This window comes from Primulina tabacum, chromosome 1 (genome assembly GCF_025594145.1).
Source record: "Primulina tabacum isolate GXHZ01 chromosome 1, ASM2559414v2, whole genome shotgun sequence".
In the NCBI taxonomy this organism is placed as follows: Eukaryota; Viridiplantae; Streptophyta; class Magnoliopsida; order Lamiales; family Gesneriaceae; genus Primulina; species Primulina tabacum.
The window spans coordinates 53,193,697-53,219,136 of record NC_134550.1 but is presented as its reverse complement, the minus strand read 5'-3'; the positions used below and the strand labels follow the sequence as shown (position 1 = coordinate 53,219,136).

The window sequence follows — 25,440 nt, the reverse complement described above, 5'->3', positions numbered from 1 at the left end:
AATTAATTGGAGCCGCATCAAAAAATATATAATTATGTGGTTCCTAAATCAATAAAATATTCAATATTTTAAAATATTGATCCAGAATTCACAATTTTAGACAATCAATTTTTATTTTTTTAAAAGTATGCATATCAAATTTGCACTACTTTGTGTGAACCATATCAGTTTTGTCCAAATTTTATATTACTCTATCACACAATGTACAACACTTAAAATGTAACACAACAAGTATAAGGAGTTAGAAGCTATGTGTTAGCCTGATTATTTAATTCATCATGCATTGAAATGTAATGGCTACGGGTTCTATCGTGATTAAAAAAAATACAAGATGTTAATTAGAATGATCATTTTCTAAAATATGAACTTCGTGTCTCTAAAACCATTATATTCTCAACTCTGTGAATTTTATTATTATTGTTAGATTATATTCTTAAAGGTAGATTAGTATTTTTTTCATTTTGTAATTTATCCTAACTATATAAACCGCATTATTTGAAACTTAATTATTGAGTTAATAAGTCTGTAATTTAAGTTCTCACTCTCATATTATTCATGGTATCAGAGCTTTATCTTATGGATTTGCTAATTACAGAGAAAAATTGTTAATCACATCCACAACCTCTATGTCATGGATTTTTCCGATGTGCTCGTACACTTTTTCATCCATACAGTTTCTATTTTCTTATCTCTTATGATTTCTTCTCTGAATCTTAGTTTTAAAATTTTCGATTTTGTTTCGTTTTGACATCATGACTACTCATAAAGACAATTTTCTTCGGTCAATTGGTGATCAATTGGATGGAAAAAAGTATTCGTATTGAGGATATGTTATGAAGAATTTCTTGTGGGGGAAATCAATATGGGATTATGTCACAGGTGTGCGAAATAAGCCTACAGACCAGACGACGCCTGATTATGCTATATCATTGGATGTTTGGGAGCATGTAATTCGAAGACTATTATATGGATTAATCATTCTGTTGCGCACTCAAATGGTGCTCAATTGGCAAAATACAAGACTGCTAAGTAGGTTTGAGATCATCTGGCATGCTTGTATTTGTAGTCTAATTTTTTTAAACAGTATCAATTGAAGACATATATTCGTGCCTTTCAGGAGAAATATGAGCATCCAAGATTTTTATTCTGCCATGTAGACACGCTGGAATCGATTGGAATTAACAGAAACTACAGAATTGTGAGCATTATCACCTTGTATTGTCCGGAGAGAAGAACAACACTTGGTATAATTTTTATGGCACTTCGGATGATTTTAAGGGTTTATGTGGGATAATTCTTCATCGTAGCTCTCTTCTTTTGTTGACTTGGTTGTAAGCAAATTGTTAGTTGAGAGGATCCATCTAAAATCTCACGTTGACATGGAGACAATCCCAATTACACAATCTTTGCAGCTCCTCAATGACCTCAAGATAATCACCAAAGCAGGTCAAATCCGAATGTCTCTAAAGATGAGTGTGATTTTTGTAAAGTATAGGGGCACTGGAAAGCTCAATGTCCATTATTCTTGAGTAACGGAAAATCAAAGCAGAAACAACGACGACGACTACAAAACACTCCATTGAAATCATAGCAGCAACAACAGCCACCTCATAATACTTCATGGAAATGTGGTAATCCACCAAATCACTGGACATCGACCACATCAGTCTTGCAACATAGTGGCTATACCGTCTTTGGATCTGTACATGTTTGAGTAGTTTCAACAGTTCCTCGCTTCACAGCCTCATGCGGTGTAAGCCTTTTCACATATAGGTTTGTCATCCTTTGGCACTTCATGTATATCTTCTTCCTTGTGGGTATTGGATTATGGAGCTTCTCATCATATGTCTCCTGATTTATCCTCTTTTGTTTCTTTGTCTCTCAATTTATCTATTGAAATTATGATTGCTGATGGTACACCGATGCCATTAGCAGGCAATATTGGTTTTTTTGTTACGTCTTGTTAATCTCTTCCTGATTAATACTATACACAGTCTTACATTTTTCTTGTTTCGGGCAATCAATTATGTGAGTCTGAATACTTGGTATACTTTTTTTTTCTCAAATTATTATGTTCAGGCCCGTGATCCCAAAGGCCGATTGGGATAGATAGTAGGAATGAGACTTTATGTTTTGCACTCATTGTAGATGTTGCAGCATCTAGTGTGCATCTCTCTTCCTTTCGCTTGAGTCATTCGTCTTCTGATTTTTATTTATTGCATAATCGTCTATGTCACGTTTTCGTGTCTCGTTTGTAATTTTAGCTTCTACATGAGCAATAGGTCATGATATTAATTTTTATTGTAGTGGTTCTAACGAAGTGCTAAAGTAACATTCAGGTAACTTTCTGAATGAAAGTAGTCAAAACAAATAGAAGATTTTGGAATTTTAATTTAAATACTATCTATAGGCTGAAGCAGTGTCTGTATCGGGCTGAAAATGGCAAATTGCCATTAAGCCCAAATGCCTCATCCCAGCATTTTTTTAACACATTTGAAATATATAGACATAATAGTATAATATCTCTTTACTCAAGTACTAGTTGAGTCGGTTGGCAGGATGCATGTTTCACTTAATTTTTATATTTTTATCTTATTTATAAAATCTAACCACTATTCATTCAATAACTATTTGCTGGTTATATATCATACTGGCCGAACCTACTAATCGAACCGAACGATATCCTGAAATACATCAAATTATCCCAACTTTATAATAAATCAATATAAAAATTTCTATGATATCGTCTCATGGTATAATTTCATTAGACGGATCTCGGACATCACCAACTCATGAGAAAATATTGACTTTTGTATCAAAAATATTGTTTTTTTCACTTTAACGGATCGACTCGTCTCATGAATATAAACTTGCGAGAGCATTTTACATTATATTTACTCATAAATCAGTTAATACTCTCATCAAGATTTATAAGCTTCAAACAACTAAGCAGACACTTCGATTATTTCAAACAAATCCCTTAATATTCTCATACTACACAAGTCGTAAGTACGTAAAACCAAAAAATTCTGATTATATATTCGTAGACTCCGAATATATAATCAGAATTAATAACAGCTGACAAACAACTCATCAATTTCAATTCAACAATTAAAAATCCCTAATTATAATAATTTAGGAATAGTTCAAAACAACAACACAATAATCTTCTCTACTTCGTTAAAATCATACAATATTCAATACTCTTCAATTTCAGTATGATTTAACAATTTATCAGATTTATTCCAGAAATCGACGAATTTCAAACATCACCAAAAATATGAAATTTATACCTCAAATCGAAGACCTCGTGTCAACAATCCCAACACTGAAGTCGGTTCGTCGATTGGATAAACCGATAAGTCGCACGATCGAAAAGAAAATCAAAATTCTATTTTCTCTCCTAACCCTCCTCTCTCGTTCTCTCTGTTCAAATATCTTCTGCCAAAATGAAGGAAACTCACGTGAGTTTCATATTTATCATCTTTTTTTTTTTTTATTTTATATTATATTATATTAATAAAAATAATATAATATAATTTATAATATTTAACATTTTTAACTTTTTAACTCCGGTATATTCCTTTGGACCAGTCAAACGATCAAAATTTTCAAAACTCAAAACATGAAACTTCTATATCTTTGAGTTTTCTACGTTATATCCAAATTTCAAATCATTTGGACTTCATATGACCAAAATATGTCATATTTTCCTCTTTAAAATTAATTAATTATTTAGTAATCTCACATTACTAAATCAACAACTTGTAATATTTCTTCAGGTATTACATATGGTAATCCACCAAATCACTGGACATCGACCACATCAGTCTTGCAACGTAGTGGCTATACCGTCTTTGGATCTGTACATGTTTGAGTAGTTTCAACAGTTCCTCGCTTCACAGCCTCATGCGATGTAAGCTTTTTCACATATACGTTTGTCATCTTTGGCACTTCATATATATCTTCTTCCTTGTGGGTCTTGGATTATAGAGCTTCTCATCATATGTCTCCTGATTATCTTTTGTTTCTTTGTCTCTCAATTTATCTATTGAAATTATGATTGCTGATGGTACACCAATGCCATTAGCAGGCAATATTGGTTTTTTTGTTACGTCTTGTTAATCTCTTCCTGATTAATACTATACACAGTCTTACATATTTCTTGTTTCAGGCAATCAATTATGTGAGTCTAGATACTTAGTCAACTTTTTTTTCTCAAATTATTACTGTTCAGGACCCTGCGATCCCAAAGGCTGATTGGGATAGATAGTAGGAATGAGGCTTTATGTTTTGCACTCATTGTAGATGTTGCAGTATCTAGTGTGCATCTCTCTTCCTTTCGCTTGAGTCATTCGTCTTCTGATTTTTATTTATGGCATAATTGTCTATGTCACGTTTTCGTGTCTCGTTTGTAATTTTAGCTTCTACATGAGCAATATGTCATGGTATATTTTTTTATTGTAGTGGTTCTAACGAAGTGCTAAAGTAACAGTCAGGTAACGTTCTGAACGAAAGTAGTCAAAACAAATAGAAGATTTTGGAATTTTAATTTAAATACTATCTATAGGCCGAAGCAGTGTCTCTGTATCGGGCTGAAAATGGCAAAATTGCCGTTAAGCCCAAATGCCTCATCCCAACAATTTTTTAACACATTTGAAATATAGACATAATAGTATAATATCTCTTTACTCAAGTACTAGTTGACTCGGTTGGTAGGATGCATATTTCACTTAATTGTTATATTTTTATCTTATTTATAAAACCTAACCACTATTCATTCAATAACTATTTGCTGGTTATATATCATACTGACCAAACCTACTAACCGAACCAAACGATATCCTAAAATACATCAAATTATCCCAACTTTATAATAAATCAATACAAAATTTTTTATGAGATCGTCTCATGGTACAATTTCGTGAGACGGATCTCGGACATCACCAACCCATGAGAAAATATCGATTTTATATAAAAAATATTATTTTTTTCACTTCAAATATGGATCGGATCGATTCGTCTCACGAATATAAACTAGAGAGACCATTATACTTACTCACAAATCAGTTAATACTCTCGTCAAGATTTACAAGGAGCTTCAAACAAGTAAATCCCTTAATAATCTCATAATACACAAGTCGTAAGTACGCAAAATTTTTTTTTTTTAAATTCAATTATCAAGGAAATTTAATCTGGGCCTGATCTCAGCCCATTACTTCACTTTCGAATCCAAGCCCAAACCAAATCACATCATCGGAAAATTAGGCTCATATACTTCAACAGCAACAGCGCCTTAAAATTGGTCACAAATAAAATATTCCAAACAAGGCAGCTCCAAAGGCCACCACGCCGTGCACAGCATCACCATTTGCCCACGAAGAATCAGTAACAGCAGCCGATGGGCTACCGGTCGCTTTCTTATTCTCAGTACCCCCCGCCACCGGAGCCGGAGCAGGAGAAGACGGACCGAAGATGCTCAAAGGAAGAAGAACCTTGTCCACCTGATACACCGCCAGCTGATTATCCGCATACACGGTGTTTCCCAATGTTACATCGCTGACACCGGTGGAAATGTTAACCTGATTGCCGGTAGTTGTGACGTTCAATGGGAACTCCCCCTTTCTGGTGTCCCCGACCTGAGTTCTCAGCGGATTGCTCACAGTTTGGAACTGTGACATGGATAGGAAAGTGGGAAGGACATGAAACTGGACCAACGCCACCTTATCTTGATTGGTTAAAGTGTTGAGGGTGCCCGGTTGGAGGCTCGAAAAGGCATTATCGGTGGGCGCGAAGACTGTTAAACCTTGGTTTGAGTTGTTGAGTTGGGTATCTATTTGATCTCCTACCCGTGTGATTTGTAGGAGACGGATGAACGTGGTGAACTGGCCAGCTTTTTCGAGGATTCTGGTTATGTTAGTTGGACCAGAAGGAGAGGTGGCCGGTGGCTGAGCTAAGATTTTGGTGCATTGGAGGAGCAGTAGTAGAGAAAATGCATATGGGAGAGAGATCAAAGTGATCTTTTGGTCCATTTTTTTAGTGTAGAATGGAGAGATTAGAAGGTGGTGTGAGTTTGAAGAGAAGGGAGTAAGGTTTTATGGGAATAGAATTGTTTGGTGAAGTGGCATTTTAGTTGCAAAAATGAGGTGGACCACGCCCTACATGGTTGGTAAGAGGTTGAAGTATTGTTTACAAATTGCAATTATTAGCAATTATTGTGTTCAATTGCATTGGTCCATTTTAAATGCTAGTCCTTCATGCTATAAATATATAATCATTTAATTTGAAAATTTTCCATTTAGAATAATATTTAACTCGATTTTTGTCAGCACAAAGGACTGGGGAGACAGAGTAAATATATGGATTGCTCAGAATTGCAGGAAATAGAGGGAGATTATAAGTGGCTCAAATGCACGATTGTTTTTTCCTTTACAGATATTGGTTTTAATTGTACTTTTGGTTGAGGCAGGCTTCAGAATTTACTGTCCTTCAATGGTTATACCTGCATACAGCTGCAATGTTGTGTCTGATGTTAATGCGATTCCTTTTTCCACCCCTCCAAAGTGACAATTTTCTCGCAAATTATATGACTTGATTTAATTAATTGGAGTTTGAGGTAACTCTGATTAAAGGGTGGGGGTAAAATCATGTGACTAAAAAATTGATACAACACTTGGACAAAAAACCTGAACCAATCCCAATCAAATTATAGATAGTGAAGTTCAACAATTAAAATTATCATAAGCAATTGTTTTTTAGGTGATTCCCATGTTCAACAAGTCATCCTTAACAAGTATATGCAAAGAATGACCAATGGAGAAGGTAGATGGAGCAAAAATACAGACCGAAGATTATTAATGCTAATACATTATATTATATTATATAAGATTGGTATTCGAGGACTGTACATTGTATTAGAGCACAGAATAATATGAAATATATTGCACGTATATAGTTAAGAACGGGATATGAGGGCCTACATATTCTTGAAAAAGAAGAAACAAATTTAATAAATATGTATGTGTACTAACATCGGGAACTATTCTTCCACCACGTCAAGTATAGAACAAAAATGCAGAAAGGTGCTCAATTAAATCCTACAAAACAAGTATCAGATTTCTGCTATCGAGATTCCAACAGATTTACTTCTCCAACTCTGAAATCTGTGTTAAGGCGTCCTCGGCCTTCACTCTCTCGGGAATGATATCTAATTGCAAACACAGTTTCAAGATATGGAAATGAATCAACAAGGATCGGGCAACAATTAAAGTAGAACATGAGATGTTGCTAACTTGTAGGAGTTTGTAATACAGAAAGGGAAAGCACCATACCGGAGACAAAGTCAAATCTCTTTCGTTTAGAAACAACAGAAGCTGCACAAATTTTAAAGAAGAAAATCAACACACTGGATTTAAGTAAAATTTGGCTACAACTGATGAATAAACTAAAATATACCATTCCACTAAAAAAAAGGTTCTGACAACTTTAATAGGTCTTATTTGAACCTTTGTGCAGAAAATGTGAGTAAACATTTTAATGTAGGCGATATCCTAAACCCAAATAAAGAATGTTGCAGTCTATATACATGTTCCATATGCATCAAACACTGACATAGCATCATATGATTAGTGGCACTTCTAGAAAATGTGACCTAGCAAGAAATTATCACTCTAGAACGGTAGTAACAGCCATTTTCTGGATGATCATCAGAAATAAAAGTGACACTCAAAAAACATTTCAAATATTGAATCTCAAACATTTAAATAATTTAGTTTCATAACTAAATAAAAACATACTGATTAAAAAAAAAAACTGAATATTGAGAACATAGACATTAAATCTGGAATTTGCCATAAAAAAGTTGAAATTCAAATTCAATGATGAGCATATCCAACAAAACTATAGAGGGAAGCATTACATAAATGGTCGTATGCTATATAACTTTTGCGATCGAGAAATGCACAAGCATAAGCCTCCCTGCTGAATAGTTCAAGAAACTTCTCCTGCAATCGATGAGCACTATGGGTCATAAACAGTAGGTTCAAAGAGTTCAAAATCAAATCTAAATTGAAGCTTTAAGCCCTCTATATTTGCAAATTATTACCAAATGATCAACATTTACTAAAAATGATTATTGCCAACCAAAATCATAATCAGAAGCAAAGCTATTAAGTAGCATCACAAGTATTTCATCAGGTCTAGGCAAAGAACTCAAATACATAGAGTAACTGTACCAAAAATAAGCAGATAAATTTCAAGCACAATAAGATGAAGAAATTTAACTGAAAATAGCAATGAAAAACAATATAATCCAGACATTTCTGCATTTTCCAAGTTCACTTGGGGAACCGTGTTCATCATTCTGTACCCCAAGATTCGATTCAAGCATTCATTTTAAAATAATTCTTTTCAAGCTTCTATATATCTTGTCCATATTGATCGCATTTCCAGGGAAAAATTCAACATACCAAACAACATTTCCAAATATCTTCACCAATAAATTGTGGAAAAAGGATAATCGAGAAAGGGATTCCTTTCAATTAGTTGAATCTCTTTAATCATCAACATTTGTGAACTCCTTTCCAGGAAGGGTTACAAATGCAAGTTCATGGCAGAGTCGCATATAGAACTCTAAGACAAAAAGGTATTGCATGGAATTTACAAAAATAGAAACATCGTATCAAAAGAAACGATTCCTAAGGTCTGTTTGATCTCAAACTGAAAAAAGAGAATGCACACATTAGCCATAGTATACTTTGAAATGGCAGAAATCCGACCTCACACGAGAATGCATCTATACAAATATGTTATGCATAAGAATCTTTGAATAACTACATTAGAATGAAAAATGTGTGTTTCCTAAGTCATTTTTATCTAGAATCCGCCAACAAGTTACAACACATCTGCAGCACAACTATCAATTTGAAACAAATATCATGATAACTTATTACAAAAGAATTCCTCTAAAGTCTAACCAGAAAACAAACTTTGATGGAGCAGTCCTTTCATGAAGGCCATCAAATCCCCCCAAAAAATTAAACTTGAGACAATTTTTCGAACCAAACATCAAGAAAACGTCAATCCAAACCCCAAGAACAGAGGTTGGAATTGATTAAAAGACATACCGAAGCTCTGTTAATGACGAAAACCGCCTCCTGTGAGAGTCGAACATTCGAAATCTCGCTCCGAATAATCCGACTGACGCGATTCATGGGAAACTTATATAACGCATCATCGATCTTCCCTTCCGCCTCTACATCTTCCTTTCTCCTTTTCGTTTTCCCCTGAATTTTCACTTCCTCCTTTTTACCTTTTCTGATATAGCCATTGATCTTTTCAACAAGTACTTCTTCCTCATCTTCTTCAGAAGCGATTTTTCCATTCTCTCCGCCCCCGCCCTCTTCCACCTCCACGATTGACTCCCCAGCTTCACCGTTTTCAGTTTCCGTGCTTGAAGATGGCACCACAAGATCCTCAGGCTCTTCGCGCTTAATACGGCCATTCACAAGCTCTTCATCTTTAACATGTCCATTCATAGCTCTACTCCTGCCGTTTCTTTTAGCTTGATTGGTGCTGGAAATGGCACGGGAATTTTCCTCTTTGCGCAGGTTTCGGTTTCCTGGCGCCGCCGTCTTCGCCATTCTTCAGCACCGCTTTCAATATAGGGGCAATGAGTACAAAATACAAATAGTTAATATTGGGCTATCTAATGGACCATTCTTCTTGGGCCTTTTTAGACCACAGAAGGAGGTTTGCACATTTTGACCCAAACTGAAAATAATCATAATAACAATGGAATTAAAAATTTGGAAAAAAAACACATAAAAAATCACAATTAGAAATTTAATTTCGAAAAATACATAAAAATATGCATTTCATCGTAAAAATTCGATAAACCAGCTTTAGCGCCAAAAACACACATTATAAAAAAGTTGATATGTTTCCCCAATATTATTTTTAAATAAAAAAAGAAATTTTTGATTAAAACATTTGCTATTTCCCCAAAATCCCTATCTTAAATCCATCTTATGCATTTGATTCAAAATTAGAGTATGCATTTCACTCAAAATTATTTCAATTTCAAATTCTTAATTTTAATTACGATGAATTTCACGTTTATTGGACATTTGAAATACATTATATTTTATATTACCAATGTGTAATAAGTAAGATGTGAATTTTCCCAAATGAGATGTCCAAGTTGGTGGAGTAGCTGAGCAATTGACCAGTTGTCAGGAGTTCGATTCCCGCTGCCAACATCTTCTCAAACAAGCAAGACTTGCCTACCAAACTAGCGCGATTTGCAACTATTACGTTAGTCCGAGAATTTACTCAATGCATAAAGAAAAATAACGACCACATATTTTCATGTCATAAAAGACATAAGATATAAATTTAACATTTGATATTTTTTTTAATATAAATAATCAAATATAGTCGAAATCCATGAATTTAAAAAGCAGCACAATGGCATATTATTTTTAGTTTGAACTCATTACCAAAGCCCAAGTTTAGAGTGAGCGAAAAAATAGAATGCTTGTCCTAATCTTGGAAAAAGAAATGATGAAATACGTGTGAATTTCCGCTTGTCACTACTTTTTGCATCAAAATTGGACAAGAGGAGAACAAAACAGAAAATGTATTAAACGCACCAGACATTAAGAGAAACTCGCTCGACAAAAGCCAACACAACAAAACTTCACACTATATAAATGTGACACCAACTCAACAAAGTAGGAAAACGAGAAATCACGAGCTCTTTCGCCGTATATACTTTTTCAACCTTATTAACAAACACAACACACTTCCTCTTGCATTATTAGAAAACATAAAATGGGAAGCGAATCTCCGGCGCCGGTGCTGGTTTTTCTACTGTTATCGGTCATGGCGTTGCTTTGTTTAGCTGTGAACGTGACTTACGATAATCGGGCGTTGGTGATCGATGGGAAGCGCCGAGTTTTGGTATCCGGGTCCATTCATTATCCTAGGAGTACTCCTGATGTGAGTGTGTGATCATTTGGATATATGGGTGTGTAGAAATTAATCTATAGCGTTTGCATGTAATTTGTTTGGTTTGCATGCATGCAGATGTGGCCGGATTTGATAAAGAAATCGAAGGATGGAGGACTGGATATAATTGAAACTTATGCGTTCTGGGACCTGCATGAACCAGTTCGAGGCCAGGTTCTTCTTTCTCTCCCTCCCCGACCCTCTTCGGCTTCGAGATCTTTTCAGTTTATGTTCAAATTCATGCAAAGTTTTCAAATTTTAGCTTATACATTTCTATAAGAACAAAATTGCGTAGATTCCATCTTTGTAGAATTACAATATCTAGTTAACATATGTTTATTCTATACATATCGAACTGACTGGTGAAGAAATATTTGCAGTATGATTTCACAGGAAGAAAAGATCTGGTAAAGTTCATAAAGTTGGTAGCTCAAGCTGGCCTATATGTTCATCTCCGGATTGGACCTTATGTATGCGCTGAATGGAATTATGGGTAAGCACTCCACGGTCTCCACTCTAAGTTATCTAGTTTTTTTGAACTTTTATGTTTGTTGATTTTTCTTGCATTTGATGAAAACGGTTTTTTTTTTAAATGCTTAACAAACGATTTATTGGATCTAACACTTCTTCTCTAACACAGTGGATTTCCCATTTGGTTGCATTTTATACCCGGTATTAAGCTTAGAACTGACAATGAACCATACAAGGTAATTGGTTTCTTGTATTTATGATTGAGTTACTAAGTTGGTGCATAAATTACATGATTATTTTATTTTTCAGGCCGAAATGAAGCGATTTACGACTAAGATCGTCGGGATGATGCAACAAGAAAAGCTGTATGCATCACAAGGGGGGCCGATTATATTGTCTCAGGTATTATAAAAGGAATTATTTATATCAAAAAGTATGTTCTTGATATCTCTGAATCGTTTTCTGAAAGGTGGAGTCATTTTGGCTTTATGGTATTGATGCTTTTGTTTCGAGGAACTTGATGATTGTTTTTTCATGGCAGATTGAAAATGAGTACGGCAATATTGATTGGGAGTATGGTTCACAAGCCAAAACTTACATAGAATGGGCTGCACAGATGGCTACATCCTTGAACACAGAGGTTCCTTGGGTCATGTGTCAGCAGAATGATGCACCTGATCCTATGGTGAGTTGGAATAACAATTTCTCTTATCGGCCTGTCTTACCGTATAACACACTGATAGAAATCTTGTTTTACAACTGTTTTGAAGATTCAGAGATTTGAATTGCGAACTTAGTTCGACACACAATATCTGTTCGCAATCATTTTATACTGACTTTGTTTAATGAAATCTTGGTTGATATTGATAGAATGCATACTTATTCTCGTTGTTACAAGAGTTTGATGTACCGAATAAATGCATATATGTTCTTGTTCTTCACTCTTGCAGATAAACACTTGCAATGGATTTTATTGTGACCAGTTTACCCCAAACTCTGATAAGAAGCCAAAATTTTGGACGGAGCTGTGGAGTGGATGGTAAAATTTCAGCCCTTGTGTATCGTCTTTCGTCATAATTTTGTATATGTATATACCAGAAGTTTTATCTCTGACCGCCAATGCTTATGAATTATTGTGCGTTGTACAATCATAGGTTCACTTCGTGGGGAGACCCTATTCCATATAGACCTACAGAAGATGTCGCTTTTGGTGCTGCACGATTTTATCAGCTAAATGGAACCTTAGTCAACTATTACATGGTCCTTTTTATATTCATCATCGTGTCATTAGTGATCATCAGAACTTTTTCAAAAACTCTCAGTTTCATTTCTGCAGTACCATGGTGGAACCAACTTTGGCAGGACGTCTGGGGGACCTTTCATTACTACTAGCTATGATTATGATGCTCCAATCGACGAATTTGGTATACCTCTGCTTTCGGTTACCTCGTTAATGTTTGCTGTGGAAAACATGATTTTGTTGCTACAAAGCATTTAAATTTATCATGAAAATTACGAAAATTTTGTAGTCAGTTTCATGGCTTAATGTGAAGTCATATGAAAAATAATCAACCCATCTTCCTGGTTTAGACGTCCAAGAATTTATTGTTTATTACTGCGTGTCTTAGGTCTTCTTAGGCAGCCTAAATGGGGTCACTTAAAAGATCTACACGAGGCTATAAAGCTTTGTGAAGAGCCAATGGTAGAAACGTTTGGCAATACCACGTCTCTTGGCCCAAATTTGGAGGTAAAACTTCAACTTTCAAATCCATTGATTTCATAGATTTGATCAAACAACTGCTGGCATTTTCTTGCTTGAAAGCTTTGTCCTGTTAAGTGTTTATTGAGGTATAACATCTGCAATTTCCGTTGTATCAGGCCACGGTTTACAAAACTGACTCAGGGCAATGTGCTGCTTTTCTAGCCAATTTGGATAACCAAACAGACGCGACCGTGAGCTTCAACGGAAATTCGTACGACTTGCCTGCTTGGTCTGTTAGCATATTACCTGACTGTCAGAATGTAGTATTTAACTCTGCTAAGGTTGGCCTGGCGCTGACCCTTCTGTTAAAAATGAATATAGACTATTGACTCTCGTTTTCCATTTTTTCGCTACTTTTATATGAGGCATCTTGAATGAACTTGATTGTATAAATTTATTTCATGGTAGATCAATTCTGCTACGACCATACCAAAGTTCATTCATCAAGCTTCACAAAATGGTACATATTCTGTTGCATCTAACCAAAATGGTACCACTTCTGGGCCACCTCTTTCACAATGGAGTTGGTTCCGTGAACCTGTGGGCATTTCGAGCAAAAGTGCCTTTGTATTACTCGGATTGGTGGAGCAGATAAATACTACCGCTGATAAAAGCGACTACTTATGGTATTCTGTAAGGTACATATATATATTCTCGGTCGCCAAATTCAATTGCTGAGAAAGATGAGTGTTATTTGAATTTTGAAGTTTTTCTCTTGTTTCCCAGTACCCAAATAAACGGGAACGACCCTTTGCTTCGAGATGGATCTCAGATACTACTTCACGTGGATTCACTTGGTCATGCCCTATATGCATTTATCAATGGAAAGCTTGCAGGTTACTTGCTCATAATACTAATCTCGCTCATTGACATAGTTTACATTCAGGGGCTGACCCGACAAGAGAAAGGGGCTCAAATGAAAAAGGATCTAAATCTTCTTTTTAAAGTCCTCTTTCAAGTTCCAAGTTCACCGATAGTTTGCGTGTTTAAAATATTAACTGACTGTTATGTAGGGAGTGGAAAAGGCAGCAACAGCAATAATATGGCTTCGCTAGAGGTTCCGGTGTCCCTCGAGCCTGGAAACAATAGAATTGATCTCTTGAGTTTGACAGTGGGGCTAAAGGTCTCAAACTTTGAGAGCTTTATTTTTCAATATCAATGATTTGATTTATATTCTAATAGTATGGTATGTCTAATCCAGAATTATGGAGCTTTCTTTGATTTATCGGGAGCTGGAATTACTGGTCCAGTGCAGTTGAAAGGTTCAAGTAATGGCTCAACCATTGATCTTTCCTCAGAATCTTGGACATATCAGGTTGCGACTTCAACTTTACGTAGTATTCAATGAAGTTAAAAGTAATTATGCTATCATCGTGAGATTTTCTTACTTCGAAATATGCCAAACAGATAGGTTTGAAAGGGGAAGAATTAGGCCTGTCTGGAGGAGGTTCACCGCTATGGGTTAACGGGCATGTTTTGCCTAAGAAGACACCTTTGACATGGTACAAGGTGATATAATTTCTTTCTGAGTGACGTTATATATTTGGCATATAGGTTCTGCATATTCTTCGGTTCCGCAAACTCGAAACTCCTTTCTCTAGTGTCACTTCTTGGTCATATTTCGGCTTTCTGATTCGAAGTGAATCTTTTCCCCCTTTTGATCCAGACAATGTTTGTTGCTCCTGGTGGAACTAGTCCATTTGTGATCGACTTCACAGGAATGGGAAAGGGTCAAGCCTGGGTAAACGGGCAGAGCATTGGACGATACTGGCCGTCAAATGTTGCTAATCCTAATGGTAAATGCACCGATACATGCGACTATAGAGGGAATTATGACCAAAACAAATGCCTGAAAAACTGTGGAAAGGCAACTCAAGAGCAGTAAGTCACAAGAACCTATATTTCTACTCAACTTCTTAGCTTATTCTAGCCACTAACTAATATTCATGCAGTCTTAATGAGTTTAATCTTGCAGATACCACGTCCCACGATCATGGCTTAAACCATTCGGAAACGTCCTGGTTCTCTTGGAAGAAGCCGGTGGCGATCCAACCGCTATATCTTTTGGAACTAGAGAAACAGGACATGTTTGTTCAAAAGTTTCAGAAAATTACCCAATCCCATTAGATATGTGGAGTTCTTACCACTTACAAAACAAGAATATAAAACCGACCCTTTCTCTCCAATGTCCCTCCCCTAATCAAGTCATATCAGAGCTCCAATTCGTTAGCTTCGGAAATCCTCATGGAACATGCAGTAGTTTCGTACATGGTCGATGCAGGAGCAAACGTGCTAGGCGAATCGTTCATCGGGTTGGTCCTTCTATTTTCCCTTGATTTTCGACACTCCGTTATCATAAAATACGTTCTGGTAGAGATGTCTTATGCTCACTTGAGATTACAAACTCTTTTGCAGACCTGCATGGGGAAGGCAAAATGCAGTTTTGAGGTCTCTGTGAATACTTTTGGCGACCCTTGTGCAAATGTTACAAAGAGCTTGGCTGTAGAGGCATCATGTAGTTGAGTCGTGCCGGGTTTTCGAATATGATCGAAGCATCTTAGCAGTAGCTGGTGATGAAAATTTTCAGTTCTCAGTTCTAGTGTTAGTTCATACTTGAGGCTGTTACATAAACTGGCCCTGTTCAAGCTGTTCTTGAGGACTGTTTGGTGTGGTCAGGAAAATTAGATGAGTAAGATTATGACGAGAATAATGTTAGATTTCTTGTTGTAAGTTCTTCCACGTAGGGGTGAGCAAGATATCGGTTAAACCGAATTAACCGACCGAATCGAGCCAATTCGAAAATTCGGTTCGGTTATTTCAGAAATTCGGTTTCCAAATTAAAAAATTTCGGTTATATCGGTTAATACAGTTCAATTACGGTTTTCAAAATTTTAAAATCGGTTAACCGAATTAACCGATATAATAAATGTTATTATTAATAAATTTTTATTATTTATCAATTTTTATATATATTTTAATATTAAATTTTAAAATCGATATAATATATATTAATTGCGTTCAAACAAAATTTATACATGTGTGTGATTTTATGTTTTTATGCATTTGTATAGACTGCAGTGTTTAAGAAAAATTACATATATAATTAAAGTTAAATAATTTTAGTTCGGTTCGGTTTTCATCGGTACAATTAAATTCACAGTTTTCCTTCCAAGATAAATGAACAATTTTCATCTTTCTCCAACATATATTTTTTTTTATCTTTCAATAATTTTAGAATTTATTTAATATATGAAAATAAAATATCTGTATATTAAATTTGTAGAAGATGAATTATATTTTTTTATTAGTAGGTCTCTTGTGAGACGGTCTCACGAATCTTTATTTGTGAGACGGGTCAATCTTACCGATATTCACACAAATACTCTTAGCATAAAAAGTAATATTTTTTTATGGATGACCCAAATAAGAAATCTGTCTCACAAAATACGACTTGTAAGACCATCTTACACAAGTTTTTGCATTTTTTTTATTGATAACGATCATTTTAAATATATATATATATATTATATCACTCTAAATACAATGAATGATAAATTCAAGGTAGACATAGGCCAAGAATCTTAATAGGCTTTTTAAGGAAAATACAATTCAAATTTTAAAAAAGTCCACCAAATTATCGTCCCCAACTCAAGGATTAGGTCGGTGAGAAACTTGATTAAATTTAATTATATTGTATTTTATGCTCATCAAATAATAAAAAAATTTAAATTTATTATATTTTATGTAATTAATATAAAAACAACTAAAAGATAATTTAAAATTTCATCATCAAAATTAATTAATTTCAAATAGATTGCGGTGTAATCATGAAAACTCTTGTGAGATTAGATGTCAATAGGTCTGGGTTTTACCCAGACCCACAATGGATCCGCCCCATCTGGACGGGTTTGGGCATACTAAATGGGTCATGGGCTCGGTCTCGGGTCCAGTTTTTCAGACCCGTATGGGTATGGGACATGTCATGGGTCCTATAATACCCGCACCATATATGTGGATATAAATATTCTAGGATTTAGTTTTATTAATTTTCATTTTTTTAGTAGTCCACCTCAAAGTCAACCATAGACATGTCTGATTCTTTTTTGGGTTGGGCTTTAGTTTATTATCCAAATAGGTAGACTAGTTATAAATAAAGCCCTACCGTCCCTGCACCACCATAACTATATCTCAAAGAATATTAATGTTTTCATTTTAAAAAAATTCGGGTCTCACGGATCTCATGGGTCTAACCCGCCCTGTCTCGTATTTGGGCTGGGACGAGTCCAAAGAATATTTAACCGGAGTGGGGTGGGTAATGAGTCGAATTTTTTTCATGGGACGGGTCTTGGGTTTAGCCATACCCGCCCCATACCCGCCCCATTGACATCTCAATGTGAGACAGTCTCATTGATCAATTTTGTGGGTCGAATTTTTTATTTGGGTCATCCGTGAAAAAGCAAGTGAAAATGTATTACTTTTTTATGCTAAAAATATTATTTTTTATTGAGAATATCGATATTCGTAAAAACATCTCACAGTCCGATCTAAAAGTACAATTCATCGACGTTTTCATGTCTCCGCGGATTATTATATATATTGAGATTGACATTCGATATTTATAAGAGGAATAGATTGGCACGGATGGTCTAAATGATGGGGAACTGACACGGTGGGGTTTCTCACCGAACACAAACTACAATCCAAACTACCCCAACCCGCCTCAACATTTTCCCATCGCCACGCGGCCCCATCTCCCATTTCAGCCTCTGTACGCTACGCGTATGTTTTGTGATGTCTGTATTTTGTATGAAACGCCACCCATTGGACGCTGATAATTGCATTGTTTCGCATAAAGGGAGCAGAATCTCATCGAAACATCGGTTTCTTGGCAAATCTAACCACACACTTGAGACCCTTCTGTTCATTGGAGTTGGAATTGGAACTCAGGCATAATTTTTTCTTATCAATTCTTTCCTAAGTTCCCTCTTTTTTGTTAGCTGAATTTAAAGATAAGGGCTTGCCTTGGAATTGGTATTGAAGTTTAGATACCATCTGCTTCTCCGTTTTTCTTATCATTCCTTGAGAGTTCTTTTATGGGTTTTTGAGATCCGGATCGTTTGTTGATTTCTGAGCGAGGGCTTTTTTGTTGCCTTCGTTGGTCATTATCCTGATTCGCAGGGTAGGTAAGGTTAGTAAATTCTTTTGAGTTTAGCTTCTGTTGATTGGAGTCTTTTATGAACTTATAAATTTTGCATCATCAAAATCTTGTTTTATCTTTGTGATTTCATTCGCTGAATCTTATGGATGCAACTGTTTTGCCATTTCTTGGAATTGGAACAAATTTAAATGGACCTGATTGAGAAATTACAATTATTTATTCGTTTGTTGAGTTGTAATATTGCCACCTTGATTCAAGAACATACTCAATTGGTTTTGTTGTTTTCTGTTGTATGATTTGTGGTTGCAAAAGGCGAAGGAATAGCTGCTTTGGAAAAGCAGGCAATTGAAGGCTTGGTCCTCGCTGATATGTCATCCTTGGCATATTAGAAACATTTATCAAACTGAAAACAGAGGGTTCGATATGTTCACATTGAATTGCGAGTGGATCTATAGGATTGATTGTTTCATGCATTTTGCTGAATGGCATCCGAAGGAATCGTGTAGCTGATCGTAAAGCCAATTTGTGTTTTTTCCTTGGAGAACAGGTTGTAATTAACTTTAAATCAAATTTGGATTACAGAATATGTCTCATTATGTTTTGTGATATGTCATAGGCTGCTGGAATATATTGAAATGGAGTAATTCCATTCGCACTAACTGGTCACAATGTACTGCTGCAGCTGTGGTCATGTATCTTTTTATTGGTTGTTGAATGAACAGGCTGGTCTTAATATTTGGATTTTTTATTTTTGTTTCTTCAGGTTTGTGAGATCGAGCTTGTTTGCTGGTTGTGCATTGCAATTTCTCGGGTCGGACTTCTAGTTTTGTGACATCTAAGAGAATTCAGTTGAGCTAAGTAACAGAAATGGGTTGCTGTGAGTGTTTTGGTTTCGCCTTTGCAAAGAAACCCAAAAAGGTCATCCAATCCAGTAGGGGGTTACCCAATAACACTTCTCAGGAGTTCTTGTTGGATGAAGAGACAGGCGATGAAGAAGATGACTCTTATGGTGGTGACATGACTGATATGGGGAATGGGGGTGAATCTGATTTCCAGAGTCCTAGAAAACGATCAGAGGAAATTCTCTTGCACCGCATGCAGAGTGGACTTGTTTGCAGAGAGTTCCCTGTTAAAGAAACTCACGTTGTCCTTCGTTCAGAGGTTAGCTGCAGCACAGATATTGTTATTTTTATTCCTCACAAGTATTTGCAAATAATAATCTTCTAATCTGTGTGGGCTATCACTTTACAATATTTGGTTTATGCAGTACCAACCAAACCTAGGCAAAATGCAAGGATTTTAAATTTTCAAATTGCTTTTTGAATTTCTCAGTTCTCTCCCAGCTCCTGCAATTTTATTTATTTTTGGTGCTTTTTTCGGCTCCTGGATGTTGACAAAGTTCATTCTCCAAAATCAATCTAAAGAGGCACATGCCACCATTAAGTGTGTATTTACTTTTGATGGATATTGTAAAAAATTTACTGAGTCACAAATAAGTATAGCATCTCAGAGCTTCTTAGTAAAACAGTTTGAATGCTTTATGGTTGCTGAAATTTAATGGACATTTGTTTGTTGGAAGAATGAGGTTGCTCTTGACTGCAATTTTTATTAGAATTATCTAAATATTTTTGAATGGATTGAAGGAAATTTACTTTGATGGTAGTTGTATTGTATTCGGTATTGTTTAGTAATTCTGCTAGTATTTTTAACTTGTATGAATGCAGGATGAAAACGAAAATAAGATGGTTAATGAATATGTCCGTGAACTGCAAAATAGGTGCTGGCAGCTATGGAAAAGTGGTGAGCCTGAATGCTATAGATACATGTCTTTCTGGGTTTCTTGTATGAAATATCAAATGTAATTTGGGGCCTTGATTGTGTAGAATCTCTATCGAAGTTGTTTGGATGGAAAACATTATGCAATAAAGGTAATGTCATTTGTCTTACTTGCTAAAATCTTAGCTATTTTCATCTACACATCACTTAATTCTTATAAAATCTCGTCAAAACCTTATTTTGGGTAAAAATATTTTCCCCTTGTTTTGATTTGTCTTAAAAGAGGTGGTCTTTTAATTCAAATATGAATACTCAAATATGTTGATCAATATAGCACTTTATTTTGCTCTATGTGGGGATAAAGTACAGCGCTCTAGAAGTCAAGGAAGTATCTGGATGAAAAAGTACTGTTCTTATATTAATGTTTCCAAATGCTCAGTTGGTGATTATAATTGATTCATTTACAGAAGAGCAGACTATCTTTTTTTCATAAATGCTTCATTGATTCTCGAATGATAGCCTCATACGATGCCTGTCAGGATTTCTCATATTTTCAATGCAGGTCTTTCACAAGTATCATTTGTTAAAGCTGAGAGTTGGACCTTCAGAAACTGCCATGACTGATGTTTTGCGTGAGGTACTTGAGTATTTCATTTTGTATGTCATCTTTTGGGGTGGTGACGAGCATGTTACTTTATTTACGTTTATTCCGTGGAATCTGTATTGTCGTCGTCATTATTATTATTTTTATTATTTGCTTTTATTTTGCACCCTACGGCTGTAAAGTCTTCTAAAGTCATTTATATATAAATTTCATTTAAGATCAATTGAAGGTCGCCAGCATTCGTTGATCCTTATTGTTGTTATAATATAGAATTATTTGCAAAATATTTGTTTCCGACAAAAAAATGTTTGCAAAAGAGCATTTCCATCTTTTAAGCACCTGTTATTGATCATAGACTGTCACTCGTACACAAACATATTCTTTTAGTGTTTTTATATTATGATTCTTATAAATAGAACTTGTAAATCCTTGATGGATTGTCCCAGTTATACCTTAAGCCTTTTTCAAATTTAATTATGCTTTAGTTGGCTGTTTTTCCTACCTATATTAAAGGGGAAAAAATCACCACGCATGACTTGCTTTTGAACTTGTGAAAAATATACAAGGGAGAAGGATCAAGACCTCCCTTATACAAACAAACCACAATGCTTGGACATCCAATACAAAGGATTGGAACGTGAAAATAGCTAACAACCGAAGTCCAAAGGCCTCACTTCTTGGAAATGCTCCTATTGATTCTCTGGTTATCATTGATGCTTTTACTGTTTTCCTACTTAGATGGATTCTGTGTTTTCAGGTTTTAATCATGAAAGTATTGGGTCATCCAAATATTGTGAATATCATTGAGGTTATCGATGACCCCACAGCAGATCACTTTTATATGGGTACTTTATACTATTCCTCCTTTCTACCTATAATTGTTGTTTATGTGACTATAAAACTACGGTTGTTCAGTTCTTGAATATGTGGAAGGCAAAGTTGTTTATGTGACTAAAACTACTGTTGTTCAGTTCTTGAATATGTGGAAGGCAAATGGGTCTGCGAAGATACTGGTCCTGCGGGTAGCTTAGGAGAAGACACGGCTCGGAAGTACTTGCGTGATATTGTTTCTGGTTTGATGTATCTTCATGCCCATGTATGATGTTCAGACACGGAAAATTTTCACATATTTTCTGTCAATCTCTTTTCTAGGATGTATTTTTTATGCCATCTGAAAAAAAAATCTAATTTTACTGTTTACGAGTAAAAAAAAGCTGGAAATTAACTTGGAATGTTTGCTAATAATAACAGAATATAGTGCATGGGGATATCAAACCTGATAACTTGTTAATTACTGGTTCTGGAACCGTTAAGATCGGGGATTTCAGCGTCAGCCAGGTTTTTGAGGTAAGAAATTATCAGCAGTAGAGTTCAGCATGACGTATGAATATTTTATTGTGGATTACTCATGGGATCTATCTAAAAATCTATTGCCAGTATGTGTGTTTTAATGGTTGTATTTTTGGTTGTCGCATATGAGGTGGTCAACTGAAATATGAATGTGAGGATCCGGATGGATAACTTTTGAAAAATTCACTTCGAGTAATCTTTGTCGACTTATATGATAGTTCTTTTCACCATTATGCTCTAACCTTTTGCATTAGGGTGATAACGATGAGCTTCGCCGGTCTCCTGGAACTCCAGTATTTACTGCACCTGAGTGTTGTTTAGGTGTAACCTATCGTGGAAAAGCTGCTGATACATGGGCAGTTGGAGTAACATTGTACTGTATGGTTCTGGGTAATTACCCTTTCCTAGGAGAGACTTTACAAGATACATATGACAAGGTGTGGAGAGTCGAGTCACAATCTCACAATTCTTCCATCTTTCCAAAAGTTTCATGTTTATTAACCGATTTTGCTCATGTCAGATAGTAAATAACCCGTTGTTACTCCCGGACGATATGAACCCTCTCTTGAAGAATCTGCTTGAGGGCCTTCTTTGCAAAGGTAAGGCATTTATTGGTTTCATTTTCAGTATTTATGGATGTGTTTTGGAAAAAGTAATTTATGTAAGTAGAATTCTGTGAGAGAAATCATTTTTAATAGATTTCATCTCATGTAAAAATGTGTTGGTCAGTGAAGTTTCATCTTATATATTAAATATTTTAATGGAGTGAGACGTATATTACAAATTTAAGAACCAATGTATCATGTTATATAGGATATGATATACTGATTGAGTACTTCTGCAAAATGATGGGGAAAAGAATTCACCGAGTATGCATTACTTCTCTTTTGTGTCGCCAATTATTTGATTTTATTCTGCAGATCCTACACAACGGATGACTCTAGAGGATGTTTCGCAGCACGAATGGGTCGTGGGAGGAGATGGGCTGATTCTCGAGTACTTGTGTTGGTGTAAGCGCAATAATCTTGAGAAAAGAGTGTCTGCAGAGACTGGAGCGCACGCTCAAACTTGACAAATGCCAAAACATGTGTTGCTGTACGGAAGGAATTGGTAAACACAAATATTTGTCACTTCGAGAATTGGAAAACTATACATAAATTGAATAGGGTTACAGGAGGTGTTGGACTAGAATGCAAATGAGGTTAGGGAGGATAAAGTTCATGAGTTGTATATTTGAATTTGGATTATTATGTTTTCTTGGACTAACTTTTGAAGTGGAGATAAATTCAAGTCTATGATTTGATATCAGAGCTCAATCGCACATGCTAAATTGTCTTATAACTGATAATGTCTTGTAAACTTTACGTTCCAGTAGAAACGGATCTGACCTGGGGATACAGCCTCCCACCAAATTTTAATTTATTTGTTACGGGTGAATTTTTTTTTTCAGTGTTGATGTATATATATAATAAATTGGCTAAATCTATACCTATATATTAAGAATGTCCCTAATAGAGACAAAATGGACACCAAATTTTTTTCTCAATTTTGCCCTTTTATAGTATAGATATTACACTTTTATTTTTGTTTTTTTTTAAATTTAACAAACATTTTTTTTTACTTTTGCTTTTTTTTATTTTCAATAATTGAAATATCACTTTAATCCCTCGATAATTTGTTAAATTTCACTTTAATCCATCGATAATGATAAAAAATATTTTACATACACGCACCGCGTGTGCAGAGTGACTAGTAAATAAGAAAGTCGGCCGCTCGGAGGGTTGGACTCTTCTATTACATTATATTTCTACCTATTCCAACTGGTACCTGGTTCGATTGTTGTAGCCCTTTGTTCGAGTATTTTTTTAATTTTTATTTATTTTTCTTGGACTTTGTGGATTAATTGGTTATTTTCAATATTTTTCAATCGAGCCAATTTCAAAAATTAATTTTTTTTATAGATTTAATGTTAAGCGTTGACATATTTTATGAAAAATCTATCTTTTTAAATTTTATTTTAATTCATTTTTTTGAATTGAAAAAATCTCAAAAAATAGTGGTAAAAATTCTTATGTACTTTAAATTAAAATATAAAATGACAAAAATATAATTTAGGATTATTATTAATTTAAAATTTGATTTCGCAGCAGTGACAGATCTATTTGCCTTCAAAAATTTTTAAAAATATTTTTTTTTTGTGGATTTTTTTCCATTTATATTCAAGGTTCGTATCTTTTAGTTCTCAGTTTTTTTTAGTTTCTATATTTCTCACACCCAAACTTAAAGTTTTAAGAAAACAACGCATAGACTGCAAGTCAAATGAGCGAAACTTGCAACTTTACAAGAAATTGGTAGCTCAGATACCGTCGAACTTTTGTCGTCACTTGATATGCGGCTCCCCAAACCTAAAACCATGACTCTATCCCTGCGCTCCAGTTGCGTATTCTTAAGCATGAGAGGTGTTAGATGCATGGTTTGCAGAAACGGTATCAGGACGGCCGTTCCGGAAAGGGAACAAGGCCCACCTTGACGAAGTTTCGGGGTGTGAACGTTGATAATTTGGATCGTCATTACGTAGATAGAAAACGATGTGTTATAGATGGAACGACACGGATCGACGAAACGACACGAACGGAATGTTAAAAAGGGGGGGAAAAACGATAGTCGACCCAGATTGGATCGAGCTCTTCACAACAAGAGCTCGTTGTGAAGAGCTCTTGGGTCGAGCTCTTCACAACTGGGTCGAGCTCGACTCAACTCTTCGGTCGAGTTGAAGAGTGGGTCGAGTTGGTCGATCTAGATACAAAATATCTTTTCAAATAATGTCTCCAAGTGAACCTACATCTGCGAGATATCTTTTTAAATAATGTACATTGGATTGCTGTAAAGTAATTTATTATTTGATTTGAAAGCACGTGTAATGCTTAAATTTACCATTTTCTTGATGAGTAGGTCTCTTGTGATACAGTCTCACGGATCTTTATATGTAAGACGGGCCAACCCTACCGATATTCACAATAAAAATTAATACTCTAAGCATAAAAAATAATATTTTTTCATGGATGACCCAAATAAGAGATCCGTCTCACAAAATACGACATGTGAAACCATCTCACACAAGTTTTTGTCTTTCTTGATTTGCATATTAGGCCATCTCCAACCCTGCGCCAAAATAGCGTTTTTACATTATTTTGGCGCAGGTTTCATCTCCAATGGAGCTGCGCTATTTTGCAAAATAGCGCAACTCCATCTCCTTTGCGCCAAATTTGGCGCAGAGCATTTTCTTTTTTTTTTTAAATTTTTTTTGTT

The 25,440-nt window shown here is 35.3% G+C and overlaps 4 protein-coding genes across 5 annotated transcripts; 2 read left to right on the top strand and 2 right to left on the bottom strand.

Moving 5' to 3' along the window:
• Positions 1–5,149: 5,149 nt before the first annotated feature.
• On the bottom strand, positions 5,150–6,374 carry LOC142548918 (fasciclin-like arabinogalactan protein 11). Its single transcript, XM_075657561.1, has one exon. The coding sequence runs from the start codon at positions 6,030–6,032 to the stop codon at positions 5,307–5,309; it is 726 nt and encodes a 241-aa protein (XP_075513676.1). The 5' UTR covers positions 6,033–6,374; the 3' UTR covers positions 5,150–5,306.
• Positions 6,375–6,927: 553 nt separating this feature from the next.
• On the bottom strand, positions 6,928–9,672 carry LOC142548928 (DNA polymerase II subunit B3-1-like). Of its 2 annotated transcripts, XM_075657572.1 has the most exons (4): positions 9,126–9,672; positions 7,919–8,003; positions 7,332–7,373; positions 6,928–7,207 (listed from the first exon to the last, which is right to left on the bottom strand). In XM_075657572.1, the coding sequence occupies exons 1-4, from the start codon at positions 9,639–9,641 to the stop codon at positions 7,143–7,145; spliced, it is 708 nt and encodes a 235-aa protein (XP_075513687.1). In that variant the 5' UTR covers positions 9,642–9,672; the 3' UTR covers positions 6,928–7,142. The 2 variants fall into 2 exon arrangements, with proteins under 2 accessions (XP_075513687.1, XP_075513695.1); XM_075657580.1 differs by lacking the exon at positions 7,919–8,003.
• A 1,067-nt stretch (positions 9,673–10,739) lies between these two features.
• On the top strand, positions 10,740–16,447 carry LOC142548902 (beta-galactosidase 8-like). The gene is made up of 20 exons (XM_075657539.1): positions 10,740–11,001; positions 11,089–11,184; positions 11,391–11,503; positions 11,651–11,717; positions 11,791–11,883; positions 12,023–12,166; positions 12,432–12,520; positions 12,636–12,741; positions 12,818–12,905; positions 13,110–13,228; positions 13,360–13,524; positions 13,652–13,881; positions 13,970–14,079; positions 14,257–14,366; positions 14,445–14,558; positions 14,651–14,752; positions 14,910–15,124; positions 15,219–15,555; positions 15,659–16,004; positions 16,367–16,447. Exons 1-19 carry the CDS (start codon positions 10,834–10,836, stop codon positions 15,764–15,766), a joined length of 2,574 nt encoding a protein of 857 aa, XP_075513654.1. The 5' UTR covers positions 10,740–10,833; the 3' UTR covers positions 15,767–16,004; positions 16,367–16,447.
• A 1,437-nt stretch (positions 16,448–17,884) lies between these two features.
• LOC142548910 (serine/threonine-protein kinase GRIK2-like) lies at positions 17,885–23,439 on the top strand. The gene is given in 13 exon segments (XM_075657549.1): positions 17,885–18,431; positions 18,714–18,948; positions 19,165–19,562; positions 20,126–20,170; positions 20,172–20,201; positions 20,285–20,329; positions 20,740–20,814; positions 21,539–21,626; positions 21,753–21,877; positions 22,033–22,128; positions 22,386–22,568; positions 22,652–22,730; positions 23,052–23,439. Coding segments are annotated over 11 exon segments (1,212 nt in total). The 5' UTR covers positions 17,885–18,431; positions 18,714–18,948; positions 19,165–19,268; the 3' UTR covers positions 23,204–23,439.
• The last annotated feature ends 2,001 nt before the right edge of the window (positions 23,440–25,440 follow it).